This window comes from Peromyscus maniculatus, chromosome 2, assembly GCF_049852395.1.
Source record: "Peromyscus maniculatus bairdii isolate BWxNUB_F1_BW_parent chromosome 2, HU_Pman_BW_mat_3.1, whole genome shotgun sequence".
NCBI classification, from domain to species: domain Eukaryota; kingdom Metazoa; phylum Chordata; class Mammalia; order Rodentia; family Cricetidae; genus Peromyscus; species Peromyscus maniculatus.
The window spans coordinates 121,592,103-121,611,570 of NC_134853.1; the positions used below are offsets into that span (position 1 = coordinate 121,592,103).

Below are 19,468 nucleotides of genomic sequence, written 5' to 3' on the forward strand. Positions count from 1 at the left end.
GTGGGTCTTTCTACCTCAATTCACACAGTTAATTCCCCCACACTAAGGGACAGTTAACTCTAACCAGCAATGATGTTATCTTTTTTTCTTAAGGTTATAGAACTAGGAGCTGGAGAGATGACTCAGCAGTTGAGAACACTGACTGCTTTTCCTGAGGACCTGGGTTCAATCCTTAGCACCCACATGGCCACTCACAGCCATCTGTAACTACAGTTCCATGGGATCTGATGCCCTCTTCTGGCCTCAGGAAACACCAGCCACAAACCAACATGGTGCACAGACACACGTGAAGGCAAAACAACCATGTACATAAAATAAAAGTAAAAAATAAATAACTAAACCATAATAAAATTAGATATGAAAATTTACATTTATGTAATATATATAAAATATATACCAACTACAAAATGAAAATTATATCTGACTGATAGAACTATCTATAATTTTCTTCTCAACAAAGTAGTGAGAAAAGCAAATTTTTTAACAAACCATGTTCTCTGGGCCACATTTTAAACAGTGGCTATGGGGACTGAAGAGATCTCTCAGTGTCATGAGCTCATGCTGCTCTTCTAGGGGACCCAGGTTTGGTTCCCAGCACCCACGTCAGGCAACTCACAACCACCTACAGCACCAGGGTCTCCAACACCCTATTCTATCCCCCACAAATACATGTGGCACACACACAGACATACATATATATCTTTAGAAAATGCTAAAAATCCTGAACAGTGGCTCTGTGCTGCTTTTATAATCACAATCCGAGCTATTCTGTCTTTTCTGTAAGAGAGGGCCGAGTCCTCGAACTGCTGTCTGTCAGTTCTGACCCTCCTCTCTTCCGCAGGGGGATCTGACGAACCTTGTGCATGGCAGCCACTGTTCTAAGTACCGCTTGACGAGGATCCCAGGAACCAACGCATTTGTCGGCGTCGTCAATGAGACCTGCGACTCCCTCGCCTTCTGCGCTTGCAGCATGGTGGACCGTCTCTGTCTCAACTGTCACCGGTGGGTTGGGTTCTGTTCGTGGACACCAGGCATTTGGAACAGAAGAGGTGGGGGGTGTGTCCTGAGGAAAAGAAGTCCCGGTTTACAGAAGTCTTTAGGATCTGTGCTGTTCCCACGACCCGTCACCATGGCTGCGGATTCAGGCCAAATGCAATTCAAGTTTTTGGCCATGGCTTCATTTTCACTGTCAATTGTAACTGGCAAAGGAATTTTTTAATCTCAGTTCCCTGGTGGGTGTATGATATTCTGCGAGCACCTGCCTCTTAACTAGTAATTCTGTTTGCTTTTCAGAATGGAACAAAATGAATGTGAATGTCCTTGTGAGTGCCCCCTGGAGGTCAATGAGTGCACTGGCAACCTCACCAATGCAGAGAACAGGTAAAAAAAAAAAAAATAGGTGTTTATGTGCGTTGTATTTATATATGCACACATGTATGCATATATGTATAATCTCCATACTATGATGTTTTCTATAAATTTGTTGTAGGTTAAGAGTATACAAAAGTGCTTTGTTCTAATAAGGAACATAATCAGTAAGCCAAACATTATTTAAATTTTATTTAATGTCTGATTTGATGTTTATATATGCTGTGAAATATCAGCAGTGTATTGCTGTATCAAAGCCGTGTGAAAGACTGTGGAGATGGTCCAGTGGGTAAAGTTCATGCGAACATGAGGACGTGAGCACTGTTCCTCACACCCCTGTCAGATCCAGGCAGTGGCGTGTGCCTGTAACCCCAACCATCCAGGGAACAGACAGGCAGATCCCAAGGGCTTACAGGCCAAGCAGTCTAGCCAAGTCATGGAGCTCTAGATTCAGTGAGAGACCCTGCCTCAAAAAATAGAGAACAATAGAGAAAGGCTCCCAACATAATATAAATAAATAAATAAATAAATCATAGGAGATTCATACAAGCATTTTCTACATGTCCACCATATGTTGGGTACTCAATGCATATTGAGGCGTTTTGTTCTTTTTTAATTACCTATATGGTAACTATACATGTGCTTTACATAGGCTCATACATGAAATGGTGTTATTTATTTATATTGTTGATAAGCTCTTAATGGTTGTACTACATTCCTTTCCTAGAACTTAAAGGAAACACATGATGTTGTGTGTATATGTATTAATATAATACACATTTGTTAAAGATAAAAAGGGGTTCTTAAAGGGATCCTCGCTAAATCCAACTCACAGTTGTTACCCCAGAAAAGTAAGATTAAGGGTTGTAAACACAAAAGGTTGAGCACAGTTTGGCTTTATATATTCCTATTTTGTTGAGTGTTTATGATTTCAGGTGTATGAGGGGGTGTGTACATATAAGCATATATATAATTTTTATTGTATACAAATTTAAACAACAAAGTGGTTAAATGGACTGACCCAAGGTTTCCCTGAGTGAGAAAGCCAGCCATACAAATATGAGACCTCGGATTTGGCTGACCTTATCAAGGACTAGGTGTTTGGATATGGGTGCCTTGTCCCTAACCTCCACACTTGCTTCCCTCATAGAAACCCGAGCTGTGAGGTCCACCAGGAGCCAGTGACATACACAGCTATCGACCCCAGCCTGCAAGACGCCCTGCACCAGTGTGTGAACAGCAGGTGCAACCAGAGGCTGGAAAGTGGGTAAGAGACCTCCCTGAGATCGGTGCCCAGCAGCCCAGCTTCCTGCTTTCAAGATACGTCCTTCGAGAGAGGGAGGATCCTTCCTACACCATAAGCCTTTTCTCTCCCCGATTAAATATTCCATTCCCACTGATTGCAGGTGTTTGGCATTTATGCTATAGGCTAAAAAAAAAAGGCCTCTTCTGTGAGCGGGAAGTTTTTTTGTTTTGTTTTAATAAGCAAAGTAGAGAAGATATTGTCCTGGGATTCTCAACAGGACCCAGCAGCCATCAAGGTTTCTCTGGAAAGTATTTCATAACTTTTCTTCTTAGAAAGCAAACCTGCTCCAGGGCAGTTTTGAGACACTAACAGCCCTGTGTCCCTTGCTGTGGGCTGCTCCCCTCTAGGGATTTTGGACTAGGCATGGGAGGCTATGGCAGATCTGGGGGAGGGGGATTAGTTCTTTCTAGATGCTGGTTGCCATGAGATCAGGCTAAGGGCACAGAGGGCACAGTTGGCCTTGGGTTTGGTTGAGCTGAATGAAGGGCTACCCTTGAACTGATTAGCAGGAGCTGTTAGGCTGTATTTGGACGAAGGCAGTATGGTCACTGATGTTATTTCTTAGGAGCATCACCATGGAGCGGCCTCAGAGACTGGCCGATAGGAAATCTCTTTTAAATAGACTACTATTTCTTGAACTATTTCCTTTAAAAAAAAGAAAAAAGAAAAGAAAAGAAAAACATAATGCCACAGGGCATGTTATACCAAAACCAAACAAACCTAGGGTCTATTTGCCTTTGGTCCTTTGAGATGATTCTGAACAAGACCACACTAATCCACAGTTGGAGGTTGTAAGGCCACTCAGGGAGAACCTGGCCTTTTCTCATTTTCAAGTGGCCAAGAGGCAGCCCATAGCCACCCACAGGTAAATGACTGCTGTCCCCACTTGACAAGAAAAGGAGCAAGCCGTGGAGCCCTGAGGTCCAGCTAAAGGCCAGCTTGCCTGCTCTCCTGTTCACACTGATTTCTGAACCTTTGTCCCTCCGGCAGGGACTGTTTCGGTGTGCTGGACTGCGAATGGTGTGTGGTGGACAGCGACGGAAAGACCCACCTGGACAAGTCCTACTGTGCGCCCCAGAAAGAGTGCTTCGGAGGGATCGTGGGAGCCAAGAGTCCCTACGTTGATGACATGGGGGCCATCGGTATGTTGGTTAGGAACCTACGCTGGTTTGATTCTTGAATGCAGTTTTCTGCCTATAGACTGGGACCGAAATCTTAATAATCCTCGGCCCAACTCCCCTGCTTCGTCTCCCAGTCATCCTTCATTACAAAACCAAGGCAGATAATGACCTTCCGAGCTGACTACACGCACTGTGCAGTGAGCAGCCAACCATGCTGCCAAGTTTTGCAAGCCTGGAATTCATTCCCATAAAGCTCGTTCTGAGAAACTCGGGCCTGATTTCCACATGGCTGATCTCCGGAGTCCGCTTGAATGTGCATCCCAGCTGTCAGAAGCCTGGGGCCCGCGGTGTGTCCTTTCTTCCCGAAGCGTCCCCTTTCCCCTTTCCTAACCACCTTTCAATGTAGGCGTCCTCAGCCACACGTCACTGTTGAGGGCAGTGGGCTCAGCAGACCCCAGGGCTACAACAGCAGGGTTGCTACAGCAACTTAGGGTGGGGTCAGGGGCACCACAAAGAGAAGAGCCCCTGGGATCGGGCCACGAGTCCTTGAAAATACTGCCAAAGAGTCTGGATTTCTCATTAGATTTTTTTTTTTTTCAGTCTCTTCCCAGAGTCAGCCCCATGTCCTCATTGTCAGCTGGCAAATTGAGTCACCATATTTAAGCCACTAGTTAATGTAGATGTTTCTCGACTTGGGATACAGTTATGGCCCCGTAAACCTATCTTGGGTTGAAAAGGAATAAGTCAAATTGTGCTTAATACTCTCCGCCTGCTGAATGTTATATAATTTAACGACACAGTTCAACAACACAGTGCTGGTTTTTTTTAACCTTTGTGAGCCCATGGCTGGCTGGGAACCTCCATACCTGTCTCAAGAGAGTATCCTGCATTTCACAAGCCCAAGGAAAGATTCCCAAGTCTGTGTTGTTTCTAGTGAATGCCCTCTTGCTTTTGTATCATCACAAAGTTGACATGAGTCCAGTCCTCACCAACTAGGGACCATCTAGATCTTGCTTTTTAATATCTGCACATTGAACCTCTTCTGTGGGGAGGAGGGGTTGAGTGCTTGGGTTACCCCTGAAGCAGGCGGGGGCGTAGTTGGCACAGATATGCTCCAAAGGGTTACTCTCTGTGCTTACGGGGAGGCCACACCCCTGCGTCTTGGTCCGTCGAGCAGACTCACTGTACTTCATATCTCTCATTTCAGTGGGTAGTTCATATGTCCCTCAAAGAAGCCCACCTCGCCTTTCTCTACTAGGTGATGTTTCCTCTTCCTAGAGTAGCCAGGACTCCGTCAGCACCAGGCAAGGCATGTGTGTAAGCGGTCTTCATCTGCTCACTCTGTGTAGCAGCCAACACTGGAGAACAGGGATGAAGTGAAGTCTCTCCTCCCACGGTCTCGTGTGTCGGGGAGGAATTTAGAGTGCCGCCCAGCTCTCCACCCAAACAACGCATCCTCCTCTGGTCCTTCCTGTCTCACTGCTCTCCCTCCATCCCTACCTCCCACTGCACTCGGGGGATCTTGACACCGAACATCTGTTCGTTTATTCTCTGAAGGTGACGAGGTGATTACGTTAAACATGATCAAGAGTGCCCCCGTGGGCCCTGTCGCCGGAGGGATCATGGGCTGCATCATGGTGTTGGTCCTTGCCGTGTACGCTTACCGCCACCAGATTCATCGCCGCAGCCACCAGCATATGTCTCCTCTTGCTGCTCAGGGTGAGTGCAGAAATCCTCTTACAGGTCAGCAGCAGGTTGCTTAGGCCTGCTTTCTTCTCTAGTGCCTAAACGCTGCATGCCCTATTTTGATTACCCAGAAAATTCTAGGCTCTTGCCTGATGCTACCAACATCCCCATCCCTCACCCACTCCATGGCCTATTTCTACCGTCAGCTGAGCTGGGAAGCCAGGGTGCTAACAGAGACTGTGTGTCCACAGGCTGCCCTTGCAGGTCTGAGTCCAAGCAAATCAGAGACCCCCAGACCATTATGACCAGGAATATGAATCAGTTCTGTTGCACTGCTGTGCAGAGTATGAATGGTCATGTTTGAATAATAAGACCTTTTGAACAAGGAGGAATCATCAGAGCCCACTACAAAAGAGTTCATCTGTAATTGTGACCTTGTTGCCAAAGTTTTAAGTCGGCCATCTGCACTCAAAACCATACCCGCCCTTTCCGAAGTCCCCAGAACTGTGTTAACGATAAATGAAAGTAAATTCAACTCACCACCATGCTGGCCACTTAGCTCAGCTTGCAGCACTAGTGACAAAGTAGTGTTAGCTGTTGCTATGACAACAGCCCTGACAGAAGAGTACAACAGGGTTACCACCAACACCTGCCTCCGGTGAGATTCGGCGAGACTCAGGACGGCCGGCGTCCAGTGTTGCCTGGCACCTGGCCGTCTGTGGCGCTGTAGCCTTTTCAGGGCACAGCCAGTGATGGTTCGGACCCCACTACTGCTTAAGTGCTTTGAGAGAGGCTTGAAGGTGAGTTGGCCTCCGCCAGCTTCATTTCTTTCTTCGGAACTCAACTTTAGGTGCTCCTTGCCCATTCTCTTCTTCCTTTGTACTAACATCCGACTCTTACTAGACGGATGTAACAGATAGGGGCCATCCAATTGCAAGCTCATCTTCCTTTTTATTTTTTTGAGAGCCTGGGGCTAGAACCCAGCATGTTGGAGGCGAGCATTCTGCCGCCCCCCCCCATCTCTCCCCTTCCCCTCCCCCAGCTCCCTCTTGCTGGAATTGCTGTCACCGGCCATCACACCCGTGCTCCGCGGGGTATTAAAGCCGATGATTTTGTTTGATTAAATAGTCATGCTTCTCCCTTTCTCGTGATGGACAGAAATGTCAGTGCGTATGTCCAACCTGGAGAATGACAGAGATGAAAGGGACGAGGACAGCCACGAAGACAGGGGCATCAGTGAGTATCCGCTGCCTCCCGTGGCTTGTGTCGGCGGGAGGCTAATCCAAAATAAATATTCCTTCTTATGTCCTTTTGGCTTGTATTAAAATTTAAGGAGCTTTGACATGGCGGGGGTTTTTTTCCCCCCTCCCCTTTTCGTTAAGTGGAAGAAGTGTGGGTCTCTGCTTTGTTTCAGAATACCTCAAAAGCCTTTTTTTTTTAGATATTATCTTTTGCATTTTCTCTGGCTTCAAGTTTCTCCTCTCATTACTTTTCCAGCATGGTGTTTTAGAAAGTGAAGTTTCTAGAATACATTTTTTTTTTAGTCCCTTCATTAGTGTCCACAACTCAGGGTAAAAGAAAAGTGCTTTCTTTATTAAAAGAGACTTCTGCTGATGTCTAGATCCCTGGAGCTGCCCTTGGCCTGCTGACGCATGCGGGAGATAAGTGGCTAAGCGCCTCTCCCCTCATCCTTAAAATTCTTTTAAAAATTATTTATTCTAACTCTTCAAAGAAGAGCTCCCCCAGCATGTGAGTGACCATGCTCAGGGCACAGGGCGTTGAATCAGTGAAGGCCCTGGCCCAAGAGTGACACTAACTGTCCTTGACTTCCTGTAGTCAGCAACACTCGATTCATAGCTGCCGTCATGGAGCGACATGCACACAGTCCTGAAAGGAGACGGCGCTACTGGGGCCGCTCGGGTACCGAAAGCGATCATGGTAAGGTCTGGTCCTCAGCGCAGAAGCCATCGGGAGCTTGGGCTACTCCTGTGGGAGGTGGCACACACTCTTTCTCTCCCCTTCTCCAATTCCGTACTTAATTCTTTGGACATAGTTTCCCTAAAGGATGCACCCAAGCGTGACGTTGCTTGAGAAAAGTGCATGGGCAGTTTTCTTGCGTCCCAATGCTTCCAGGCACAAGCTAGATGGCCCTGACCACACAGACTGCTTTCAAGTTTTCCTCCGCAGAGCAGGTGGGGGCTGGTGAGACAGCCCAATGGGTAGAGATCCTTGCATCCAAGCCTGATGACCTAGGTTTCATCCATGGGACCCATGTGGTAGAAGGAAAGAGCTGATTCCCACAAGTCACCCCCTGACCTCCACACATCATAGTGCACAAGCACACACACACACACACACACACACACACACACACACACACACACACGTCATTTTTTAAGGTGTGTTTTTGACACTTTTGCTTAGCTGTGACCACATTCCTGACAAAAGCAGGGAGGAATTATTCCTTTTAGCCCATGGTTTAAGAAGGAGGGTTCAGTGTACCAGGCGGCAGCGGCGCACACCTTTAATCCCAGCACTCAGGAGACAGAGCAGTTTCCAGGACAGCCAGGGTTACACAGAGAAACCCTGTCTAAAAGAGAGAGGGTTCAGTTTGGTTGCTGATTAGATCTGATTGCTTGGGCCAGTGTCTTGAGTAAAACATCCTAGTGGAAAGGGCATGTGGCAGAAGACAGCTGTGACCATCGCGGCCAGGGCGGGTGGGATGAAGGGGGAACATATAAGTGAAGAACCAGTCACCAGTGATCCTCTTCCTTCATCCAGGGCTCACCTCCAGAGTTTCCAGAACTTTCCAAAATAGTGTTACTAAGGGACCAAGTTCTCAAAACAGGGTGTGGGAAACATTTCAAAATCACACAGTCGCTAAGGCTTCATTCAGTATGGAACCCCTTGTGTCCAAGAAGCTAACGTTGCTGGTGGACCGCTGTCAGCGTCCTCAACACACACTCTTGCTTGGGTCATAGGCAAGTCTGGACAGTCCTCTAGCAGTGTCCACCCCACCCCACCTACACACACACACACACACACACACACACACACACACACACACACACACACACACACCGTCTCTGGCCATGTCCGCCCGGCTCCAAAGCTTTGCTGAAGAAACATTTGCAACTGAGCCTTGAAAGGATGACTAAGAATGAGTGTGTACAAAGTTGTGGATTTACATTAATTGCAGAAGAAGTCAAGGCTGAGGAGGTACCAAGTGCCAGGCAAACCCGTGTCCTAGGAAGCCCATGTCCTGTCCCAGAGACCAGCCACCCCATAGGGCCTCTCACGATCCTGGTGTCTAATTGCTTACTGTCATGCCGCAGGTATGTCCCGGTCTGTGAGCATCACTGCCGCCATTACTAAAAACCAGAACTGGAGTGAAAGAATGTCTCATTTTTTTAGGCCAGCTGTCTAGTTTTCAAAGCTAAGTCTTTGTGTGTGCCTAGATAATTATATAAACTTTTTAATTTATTTTATTTTATTTTATTTTATTTTATTTTTGGTCTTGGCTTTTCCCACACCTATCCTGAAAGAAGAAAAATGCCTTCCTACAGTGTTTCTATTTGTATGCAAATAGAAACAGGAGGTGACGCCCCTCCAGGGGACCAGCATCCCTCTGACACTGCAGGGATGCACCCGCCCTTGGAAAATGTGAGCTGCTGCAGCCCAGCCTGGTAAACCCGAGGCTGTGAATTGGGCTTTGAATGGCATCCTTCCCACTGACTAAACAGAACCTTCGGGTTTCTATGGAGAACCGAAGCAGAACTTAAATTTTTCAGTTTCTTGGCTCCCTGCCTCCCCCACATCCCCCTCCCGCCAATAATCCTTTGAACCTGTGCTAGTTCCTCTGCTTGGCAATTCTGCGCCTTCTCTTTTGAATACTAACACAGGTTGGAGGCTACTAAAGTTCAGCTGAAATAATTTCTTATTCAGCAGAAACACTGAATCTCAGCTCTGCCTCTCCCGTGGCATCCATACCAAATTAGGATCTGGAGTGACAAAATGTTCCCAGACTCTTCTGCTGTCTTAACTGCGATGGTGTGTGAGGCATCGGCTTAGATAAGTGTGAGCAGTGTGAGTACCTGAAACCAGGAATGCAGTGAAGGGCTTGCTCTCGCTCTCTCTCATTTCTCTCACTAATTGGATCCCTGTTATCCCTGAGGAATTTAAAAAAAAAAAAATAGTTTCTCATGCAGACAGAATAAACCACCGAAGGAAGCAGAAGGCGCTGAGAGTCCCCGTATCCCAAATACATCCTTTAATCAATGGCGCTTCCCTGTGGGCTGTTGTGTCCCTGAACTTGTACAGCAGGCCACTAACAGTGACTCACCAATTGAGTGGCCCTGTCACGCCGGCAGGATAAAGTCTGCCTGCGCATTAGAGGAGGAAATAGAATCGATGGGTTTGTCCACACGGTTCTGAGTGGTAGTCTCCTGTATCGCGCCTGTGCTGGGTGTGTGGGGTGCACTGGGCGCTGGGGGTGGAGGGTGGGGTGAGCAAAGGGCGGAGTGAGCAAGAGGAGCGCCCCCGAGACAAGGATGCATTCGTGTTAGGTTCCACCACCTCTTTTGTTTTTATAACAAGCCGCTTGTAGTTTAGTGAGATGTTTTAGCCCTTAGTTTCCTAATTCTGAAAGTAGAATAGCCAGGTGTGGTAGCACACACCTCTAATCCCAGCCCTCGGGATGCAGAGGCGAGCAGATCTCTGTAAAGTGTAGGCTAACCTGATCTACACAGCAAGTTCCAGGCCAGCCAAGGCTTACGTAGTGACACCCTGTCTCAAAAACGAATACGTAACTAAATAATAGGATTAAGTTTTTCTACCTGGTAAAGTTCTCGTGAAGATCAAAGGAGCTAGCATGGTAGGAACTCGGGCTCGGAGCGACCTCTCTGCTTTGTCCTCCTAGTTTCTACTCCAGGGGAACCCAGAAATGAAGGCCCACGTTCCTGAGCCCCACACAAGGTGGAAAGAGACAGATTCCTGGAGTGAACAAAAGAGAAAGGCAAAGGAAGGGCTTGAGCTGGCGAGGCAGCGGTGCCAGGGTTCTGTGTTGTGCTGTGGTGTGTGTGTGTGTGTGTGTGTGTGTGTGTGTGTGTGTGTGTGTGTGCGCGCGCACGCGCGCGCGCGCACGTGTGCACGTGCGCGTGTGTGCACACACCGTGATGCGCACCGTGTACATGAGCGCGTGAGTGACTAGTAAAAGCCTAGGCCCCTAGGAACCTGCATAGCGATGTTGCTAGAAATAAAACCCGCTCTTAGTAAACTTGGAAACTTGCGGCTGCTTATTCATTTAGAAATAGTTCACAAGGCCGTGTTTCAAAATATAAAGTGTGCTGTGAATCAAAACCAGGATCTGGTACATGCTAGGCAAGTACTCTGTGTTGCGAACACCCCAGCCAGACTTCTGTCAATATTCTAAGACAACTTAAAGTGTTCGTTTTTTGTTTTTTTTTTTTTTTCAGCAAAATGTAAGCCTCACAGGTTGAGCTACTAAATACCTTTGTGACCATGCATCTGCTGTGTCTCATATTTCTCTTGAAAATAGCATGTTCTGTCTAATATCTACTGGCTTATTTTTAAGTTTAAAAAGTACCGGCATATGTTTATTTGCTCCTCATGAGTTTATATTTCAGTTACTTCCTCATTAGAAACTTTACAACCAGGTTTAGACAGGTATTTTTGCATGTATGTATATGGTAAACAACACTTTCTTTTTGAAAACGGGGGTTTTTCCCTCATCCTTGGCAATTTCATGGGACTTTTTCTAAGACAAAGGATGAACAAAAACCTAATCAAAAGCAGACCATATTCTGGAGATACCCTCCTCCAGTTACTCTTTGTGACCACAAGATGGCGCATAAGTCCCTGAAGGAGCCTTCGAGTTTTGGCAAATAACAGTATCTCAGGAACTATCGAAAACACATAAGCAGGATGCCAAAGTACAGAAGCCTAGTTTGGACCTCTAGTCCTCATGGGTGCCTGGCCTCATTCCTAAAGCGAGTGTCTTGCTTGAGGTTATCTTCGTAGATGCTTTTTGCTTTTCAGCATATGCCTTTGCAAGTGCTGCCAGAGGTCCTTTGGGTTTACATAGCATTTCTTCCGTGCTCCATGGCCAGGGATCCTGTCTGTCCTCATGATATTTCACAGTTCTCAGGGCAAAGCACAACTTCCTGGCAAGAAGCAAATGGTTTATTTGCCGGATGATGAAACGCCTGTGGCCTGGGGAGAGGGCTCCATGGTTTGCAAAGCGCTTGCTGCACAGTCATGAGGTCCCGAGCCCCACAAAGCCAGGCACTACAGCCCCATCTGCAAGCCCCGAGCTCGCACGATGAAATGGGAGATAGAAATGGCAGATTCCCCGGGAGCTTGTGGGAGGGCTAGCCTGGTGTATACAGCAGCAAACAAGAGACCCTGCCTCTGACAAAGTGGGAGTCAAGGACCAACACTGGTAATTGTCCTTTGACCTCTTTGCAGGCATGCCCACACTCACTCTCCTACCACATACACCCACAGAAGACTTAGAAAGAAAAGAAAATGTATTTGTTTCACTTGCTTCTCTACAACTTGCTGTCCCCTGGGGATTTCCACTCATGCATTAAATGATAGGAAAACACGGAGTGAATGGGCAATAGTGTCTGCTAGTTTTCCGTCCTTTGCAGACGCTTAGAGGAACCGTTCCAAGCAGTGAAGCTGTGCTTTGGCTCACAGCTTCGAGGGTCTCAGTCGGTAGTTGGCTGGCCATGCTGTTTCTGGGCCATGGCAGGGCAGACCATGCTGGTTGAGGACATGGTGGTGTGAGGTTGCCACCTCATGGTGCCAAGCAAGGCACATCTTTCCAGGGCAAGCCTCCAGTCACATGCGTCCTCTAACTAGACCCCGCTGCCTACATTCCACCACCTCCCTCTAATGCAACATGGTTTGAATCTGTCAAGGGATGGGTCCACAAAATGAGGTTGGAGCCATCTTGACTGAGCCCCCTTCCCAAAGCATAACAGACAGCATCCAGTCCCCCAACAGAGGTGCCTTTGGGGGCCATTTCAGATCCAGACACCAGGCTATCACAATGAGGCAAATAATTACAGAGTATCACTAGACGCTGAAAACCACTGGGTAGGGAGAACATGGATTTCCAAATCTTCCTAATTATGTGAGACTAACAAATGCCATGCCATGTAAAGCTACAGATCACAGAAAACTCGTGGATGCCGGCCCTTGGGGGAATTATAGTGTGAATAGTGTGTGGAGGCCCACTTTTTTTTTTTTTGTTTTGTTTTGTTTTTTGGTTTTTTGAGACAGGGTTTCTCTGTGTAGCTTTGCGCCTTTCCTGGAACTCGCTTTGGAGACCAGGCTGGCCTCGAACTCACAGAGATCCGCCTGGCTCTGCCTCCCAAGTGTTGGGATTAAAGGCGTGTGCCACCACTGCCCGGCAAACCACTTTTTGTTTTTATAGTTTTATAGTTCTAGGGTGCTGTGGGATGTTCTCGGGTTCCTCGTGGCTTTACCCGGCAGGTCTGCATAGAGGATGATTAGGACCATGGGCCTGAGTGCAGGTGTCTGAGATGGTCTGCACTTGGCTGTGCTGGGGGATGGGCTGTATGGCAAATGTGTTGCTCTGATTGGTCAATAAATAAAACCTGATTGGCCCGTGGCTAGGCAGGAAGTATAGGCGGGACTAACAAAGCTGAGAAATAAAAGAACAGGAAGGCAGAAGGAGACTGCCTGGAGCCGCCACGGCAAGGAAGATGTTAAAATACCAATAAGCCACGAGCCACATGGCAAGGTATAGATTTATAGAAATGGATTAATTTAAGCTATAAGAACAGTTAGCAAGAAGCCTGCCACGGCCATACAGTTTGTAAGCAATATAAGTCTCTGTGTTTACTTGGTTGGGTCTGAGCGGCTGTGGGACTGGCGGGTGACAAAGATTTGTCCTGACTGTGGGCAAGGCAGGAAAACTTAAGCTATACTAGGGATTGGCCCTAAGGCCTCTTACATGCTAGACAAGTGGTCTCCCACCGAGGTATCGCCACAGCCCTTTGAGTTTTTAGTTGGAGGCAGGATCTAAGCTGCTTGTGTTGGCCTTGAATTCGCTCTGGAACTCAGGCCAGCCTCAAACCTGCAATCTTCCTGCCTCAGTTTCCAAATAGCTGCATTTACAGGCCTGTACCTGCAGGCCCGGTTGGTTTTTCTATGAAATGCCTCCTTTACGAGAGGCCCTGGGTTCAGGGCCAGGAGTGCAAAGGCAGCAAATAAGAAAGATCTGGCTAGCCAGGCAAGGTGGTGAGCCCCGGCAAGCAAAGCGGAGCAGGACCATTTCAAGTTAGAAGCAAGCCTGGGCTATTTAGTGAGTTCCAGGCTAGCCTGGGCTATGTAGTAAGACCCTATCTCCCAAAAGTAAAAATAAGAAGAAATGAAAAAATGGAGGAATTTGTCAACCAAGAGCCCATTTTTAGTATAATATGTTTAAAAAAAATTACATAATGCCATGCAGAATGGCAGAGGGACACCAAACCCAGGTGGCCGGTCAGGGGGATGGGCAAGGAAGACTCAGCAGAGCTCTGAGGCACCTGAAGCTTGAAGCATGGCATCAGGGAGAGGGAACTTACACCAGGTGTGTTAACAATCGATCTGGCACTGTGGCACTCAGAAGTGGCCAGAATGGGACCCCTGGGGGCAGTAGGGTGAGCAGCCCAAAAGCTGGGACTGCTGAAGTCTAGTCTCGGTGTCCTCCTTGTTGTTCACGGGACGGTGTGGTCCAGACATCCATGTGGCAGCTTTCACAGCCTGGCTTCTAGTCCTACACTGTGGGCTTTGCCCTGCCACAGATAGCAAACCAAGAAACTTACTCTGGCCCCGTCTCTTAAATGTGGGAGAAGGTGTCACTGTTTCCCCAGCCCCTGAACTTGGAAACCTCCACCATCTCCAAAGATGTCAACCCTTCTAACCCCTTCCTCTGGCAGATTCATTTGGTCACCAAACCCCCGGCTTCCTCCCCGGAACAGCCTGTTGATATCCGGTGGGTCCCGCATCTCCAAGTGCTGCTACTGTCCGACGTCAGCTTGAGGTCTGGGAGGCAGCCTCCGATTCTCTGAGCCACCTGGCTTCTGCTCAGCTTGCGTTGGCACTCGCCCACCCCTAGTACCTGCCACGGAGTCCTAGTGGTTCCAGCCAGCCCTCTGACCCTAGCGCCAGCCTCCCTACCTAACCACCATGCCTGCTTTCCCATGCCAAGCTTTTCACCATTTCCCCGAGGTAGCCGAGCCTTTAGGACAGTGGTTCTCACCCTTCCCAATGCTGCAACCCTTGAATACAGCTCCTCACGTTTGTGGTGACCCCCCTCCCCCACACACACACACCATAAAACTATTTCGTTGCTACTTCATAGCTGTAATGTTGCTACCGTTGTGAATCGTAATATAAGTATCTGATGTGCGGGATCTCTGACACCCAGCCCCCAAGGGGTCGTGCCCCCTAGTGTGAGAACCACTGCCTTAGGGCTATTGCTCAGAGCTGTTGCATCTGACTGTGCGCCGCTAGTACCTGTGGTGCCTTGACTGGGCTTCCGGGGCCGTCCACCTTGCTCTTGTTCTTGCTCCTGGCACCTGTATCCAGGTGCTCTCAGTGATGCGGCCCACAGCAGTGAGCTCTGCCCTCCTTCCCTGGCCTGGGCAGACGATGTACCTCTTTGTCGTTGGCACCGTGTGTGTATACCAGGCTCTCCAGAATGGAGATGGTTCCAACCGAGTCATGCTTTCCTGGGACTCGGGGTCACCGGGTCTCCTCTGCCGTCCTCCTGACTCAGCTTGTAGCCTTTGCCCTTACCATATAACCACCCATGCCTGGTTGCCTAGCAACCTTTGTAATCTGCCGTCCCACTTCCCCTCATTTTAATTCTTCATCCTTCCTTGGGCTGTTGGCAGTGACCTCCTTGGTCTCTCCGTTTCCCTTTCATCCATTCTCCAAACTGCCAGTCGGTCTCTGACCAGAGTGATCAGGGCCAGCCATTATAGGGAAGCCGTGTGCCTGCTGTCTCCTCTAGCGTGTGCATCAGGCTCTAGCTTGAACTCTCCTCTCGGCTTCTCCCTTCTCCGCTGCCCAGCTCCCTGCTAACACAGATCCGAGCCACACGATGGAGGAACCGCTTTACGGCTCCGCGCTTCAGGGACTGCCCTCCTCTTTCTTTGCGTACCTCCACTTTGCCAAACTTGGTGGTTTTGTGTTTCAAGACCAGGGTTTCGCTGTGTAGCCCTGGCTGTCCTGGAACCCACTCTGTAGACCAGGCTGGCCTCCAACTTAGATCCACCTGCCTCTGCCTCCTGAGTGCTGGGATTAAAGGTGTGTGCTACCACTGCCTGGCTACACTATACCGAACTCCTATTCACCTCCCTAAGCCCTAGTGACAGTGCGATGGCATTGCCTCATTCCTTTAGCCAGAATGAGTTAGTCCTCCTCCGGGGTTTCAACTGAAGCTGAGCTCTAGGTCTCACCACTGTCTGCACACCATTTTAGTCATTAAGGAAGGGAAATAAGGCGATGTGATTTGTCACCCCACCTCCACCCCCACCCAGTCCACAGTAAAAGAGTGACCCAATGCACTGTGTTCTTTTTGCTTGTCTCAAACACTGACTGCGTAGCTCCTACAGGACCAGGTTTTCCAGCCTCCGGTACCTAGCAGAGTGACATGGACTTAGGAGATGCCCAGTCGATATTCCTTGCGTTGGACTGGCTGTTACACAGTTCTTCAGTTACGTTGTACTGAGGACAGAGATCGCCTCTCTCGCTTTTGCACAGAGCATACATTTTCAACCCCACACTGCTCCGGCTTGACTGAATGCGAGCATATCAGTTTTGCAATCGCCAATGTGACTAGCGCTTACCCTGGGTGAGGGCTGATTGACACGGAGGTGCAAGGAAACTATTAATGAGCTGTCACTTCTCAAAACGTTTAGAAGAGGGTTTTTTTTTTTTTTTCAATATTTAAAAACATGCCAAGGTTCTTGGAGGGGAATCCTTTGATCAACGAAGGCATTTTCTTTTGAAACATGTGTTACTTAGAATACTGAAAGAAATGCATCTTTAAACACAGTGAGCTGGCTCACACAGAGCGTAGCTGACTCCCTTCTAGTTGCTCTGGGCTAGATGGGGATTTGAGGTTTCACTGCACACTAGAACCTTGGACGAGTTCCTTCCCTTCTGGCCACCTCCTTTCTACAGTGGGCATTGAGAACCCAGATGTTGTGCAGGAATCACTGACCTGTGTTTTGCTATAGACATGTGTGCTGATGATAATGAGTTGGACTCTCACTGACATCCCATCATGATAACGGGTTGGACCCTCACTGACATCCCACAAGCAGTTCACCGTTCAGCTGTTTCCCACCATTCCCAACCAGTCTGCACCCTGTTCACATCACCCTGAAAGCTGCCCATTGCCGGCTTTAGTAGTGTATAAGATACAGGGGGAGATTGTCATCGTACTCTCTAGAAGCAGAGGAAGATGGGCCCCAGGATGCCAAGATGGGTACCTGCAGATAATGGGGTCTGTGGGCTGATTTCACTGTGGGGGTATCACTGGCCTGGGGATTTGGAGTGATGACTCTTGTTCATTTTCCCCCAACTTTCTCAGTAGTTTAACATTGTTGTGTGTTTATGGTTAATTGTTCTTAGAAAAAAACAAACCAACCCTGTTTCCTCTCGATCATCTTAAAGTTACAACACCTTGGCATCCACTGGTCATGTGCAGATGTTGGCACCTAAATGTCGCTATCACGGGGGGGGGGGGGGGGGGGGGGCGGGGGGGGGGTGTGCACTCCAGCGCCCTAGACAGTCTGGTCTGTGTCCTGAGGCTGTGCTGTTCCTTTTCTAGGGTACAGCACCATGAGTCCGCAGGAAGACAGTGAGAACCCTCCATGCAACAATGACCCCTTGTCAGCTGGGGTGGACGTAGGCAACCATGATGAGGACTTGGACCTGGACACCCCACCCCAGACGGCAGCCCTGCTAAGTCACAAGTTCTACCACTACCGCTCACACCACCCGACCCTCCATCACAGCCACCACCTCCAGGCAGCTGTGACAGTGCACACCGTGGACGCCGAGTGCTAACAGGCCGAGGGGCCCTGGTGATGCGGGATGCTCTGAGAAGACATGAGCGGGCGTGAAACTCTGGCCCGTGAGACACTTGGTGTCTGTGCTTTGTCAGTGAAGTCCGAGGCCTTTGCTGCCTGCTGGCGTGTTTAAAAACTGAAACCACAAAGTCCTGTTTGTGAGAAGCTGAAGCTGGTTCTGAAATGGAAGCCGGGGGGCGGGGGCCCCCCCGGTGCTGATGAACTGACCTGCCATAATGGAATGGAAGCCTAGGCAAAGCTCCAACAGAGACACTTGTCGAGGAAACTGAGCCAGAGGAATGTTCCCAGCACCAGAAGCACTCGACCCCTTCCCTGGAAGAGGGCTGGAACAGATGCCAGGAACGTGGCACACACCCGATGCCACCAACCGCTGGACGGACATCCTTGTTTCCTAGCGGTGCCTGGACACCACCGTAACTGTCCGGAACCGAACTCACCTTGAGCTCTAAATGATGCATCTCAAAGTTTCTAAGTAAAGGATTATTTTTCTACTATTTATTGTGAACTTTCAAACTTTGGGGGGAGGGGGAGGAAACGAGAGATTCTCGGCCATAACCCTGGCTGTTGTGTGTGGTGGCGTTGTTGTGTGATTAAGGAGTTGTGTTTCTTATTTAACTGGTGAGCTTCCCACCACCCTGATCCACAAAAAAAAAAAGGGGGGGGGGGTGAAGAACTCTTCCTTTGGCTTGTTGACGTCACTTTGCGGAAACACGTCATCTGTGACAGTGTTCCCTTCCCGAAGGGGCAGTGATCCAAGACGTTTTCAAAGAAATTCCATTCCTTTAGAATCCATTTCCACCTCCCATAGAATGTTTTTCTTAGGTTTCTACGAAATCTAGTATTATAGCCCCAGCCTTTCAGTTGAGGGAGGCTTGGGCTTATTCTCTTTGTTTTAAAGACTATAAATTTTAAAATGTCTCATTTTTTGACTCTGAGAATATTAAACAGATAAAGGAAGACATTTTAAAATTGTGCAAGTGTGGTTCTTAAAAGATTTCTTTTGAAATCATAGCTCGAAGCTGCTGCCACTGAATTCACCCAACTGCTTTTGACTCTGCAGGGATTCATCCAATGGCTTCTTTGGCGCGGGGCATTGTGATTTTAAAGTAGTGTTCTAATTACAGTGGTGTATTTTAGATTCACATTTTGTGATTCAAATATGTTATGAAGACATTCTTTGCACCATGCGTGTGGTAAATCTCCGTTTATATGTAGTTGGAAAAATTCACGGAATAATGTTTTAATGATAGGGTATCATGATATACTGTAAAAAAAATAAATAAATAAATAAAAATTGGGTCCTCAGCACTACAGAAAGTAAACTATATATGTGCTACCCGGAAACCCCTTCATACTGTGTATAAAATTGCAGTCTAGTGAAATAAACTGTATGCCACAAACAGCTGAGTGGCTATTGTTATTTGATGTGCTGTCTCTCACCACGTGACCTTTCAATGCTTCAAACAACTTCAGGCCTCTTGACCATCTCAAACACACAAAGAAAAGTGAGGATATTAATATGCTAAAATAAAGAACAAACAGTTAAAAATAAGTAAAACCACCATGCCTGATGTTTTAGGCTTTACAAGCCAAACTCAGCAGGAGGATTAATAGTTTGAGGGCAGCCTGGGCTGCATTGGGAGATCTTGTCCCAAAAACCAATGACTAAATAAAAGTGTATGTATCCCCCCGCTTCCTGCACAGCCAAATCCATTTCCTTAGTGTAAGATGGTCAACTCTATCTTGTCGAGATTGCAAGGCCCTGCCTTCCCTGGAAAGAACTCTTCTCGTCTAGGTTTTCCTGTAAGAGTGCGACTCTCTCTTAAGAAACTAGATGTGCTGGAGAG

General features: G+C 48.1%; 1 protein-coding gene across 1 annotated transcript in view; it reads left to right on the forward strand.

The window, feature by feature from the left end:
- Cachd1 (cache domain containing 1) overlaps positions 1-19,023 on the forward strand; it is a 230,744-nt gene extending 211,721 nt beyond the window's left edge. The window contains exons 20-27 of the mRNA XM_006974048.4: positions 842-1,002; positions 1,294-1,380; positions 2,519-2,635; positions 3,665-3,816; positions 5,353-5,514; positions 6,640-6,717; positions 7,318-7,419; positions 17,360-19,023. Of these exons, the coding sequence (XP_006974110.1) occupies positions 842-1,002; positions 1,294-1,380; positions 2,519-2,635; positions 3,665-3,816; positions 5,353-5,514; positions 6,640-6,717; positions 7,318-7,419; positions 17,360-17,598 (1,098 nt within the window). The 3' untranslated portion in view covers positions 17,599-19,023. The remainder of the gene's footprint in view (positions 1-841; positions 1,003-1,293; positions 1,381-2,518; positions 2,636-3,664; positions 3,817-5,352; positions 5,515-6,639; positions 6,718-7,317; positions 7,420-17,359) is intronic.
- The last annotated feature ends 445 nt before the right edge of the window (positions 19,024-19,468 follow it).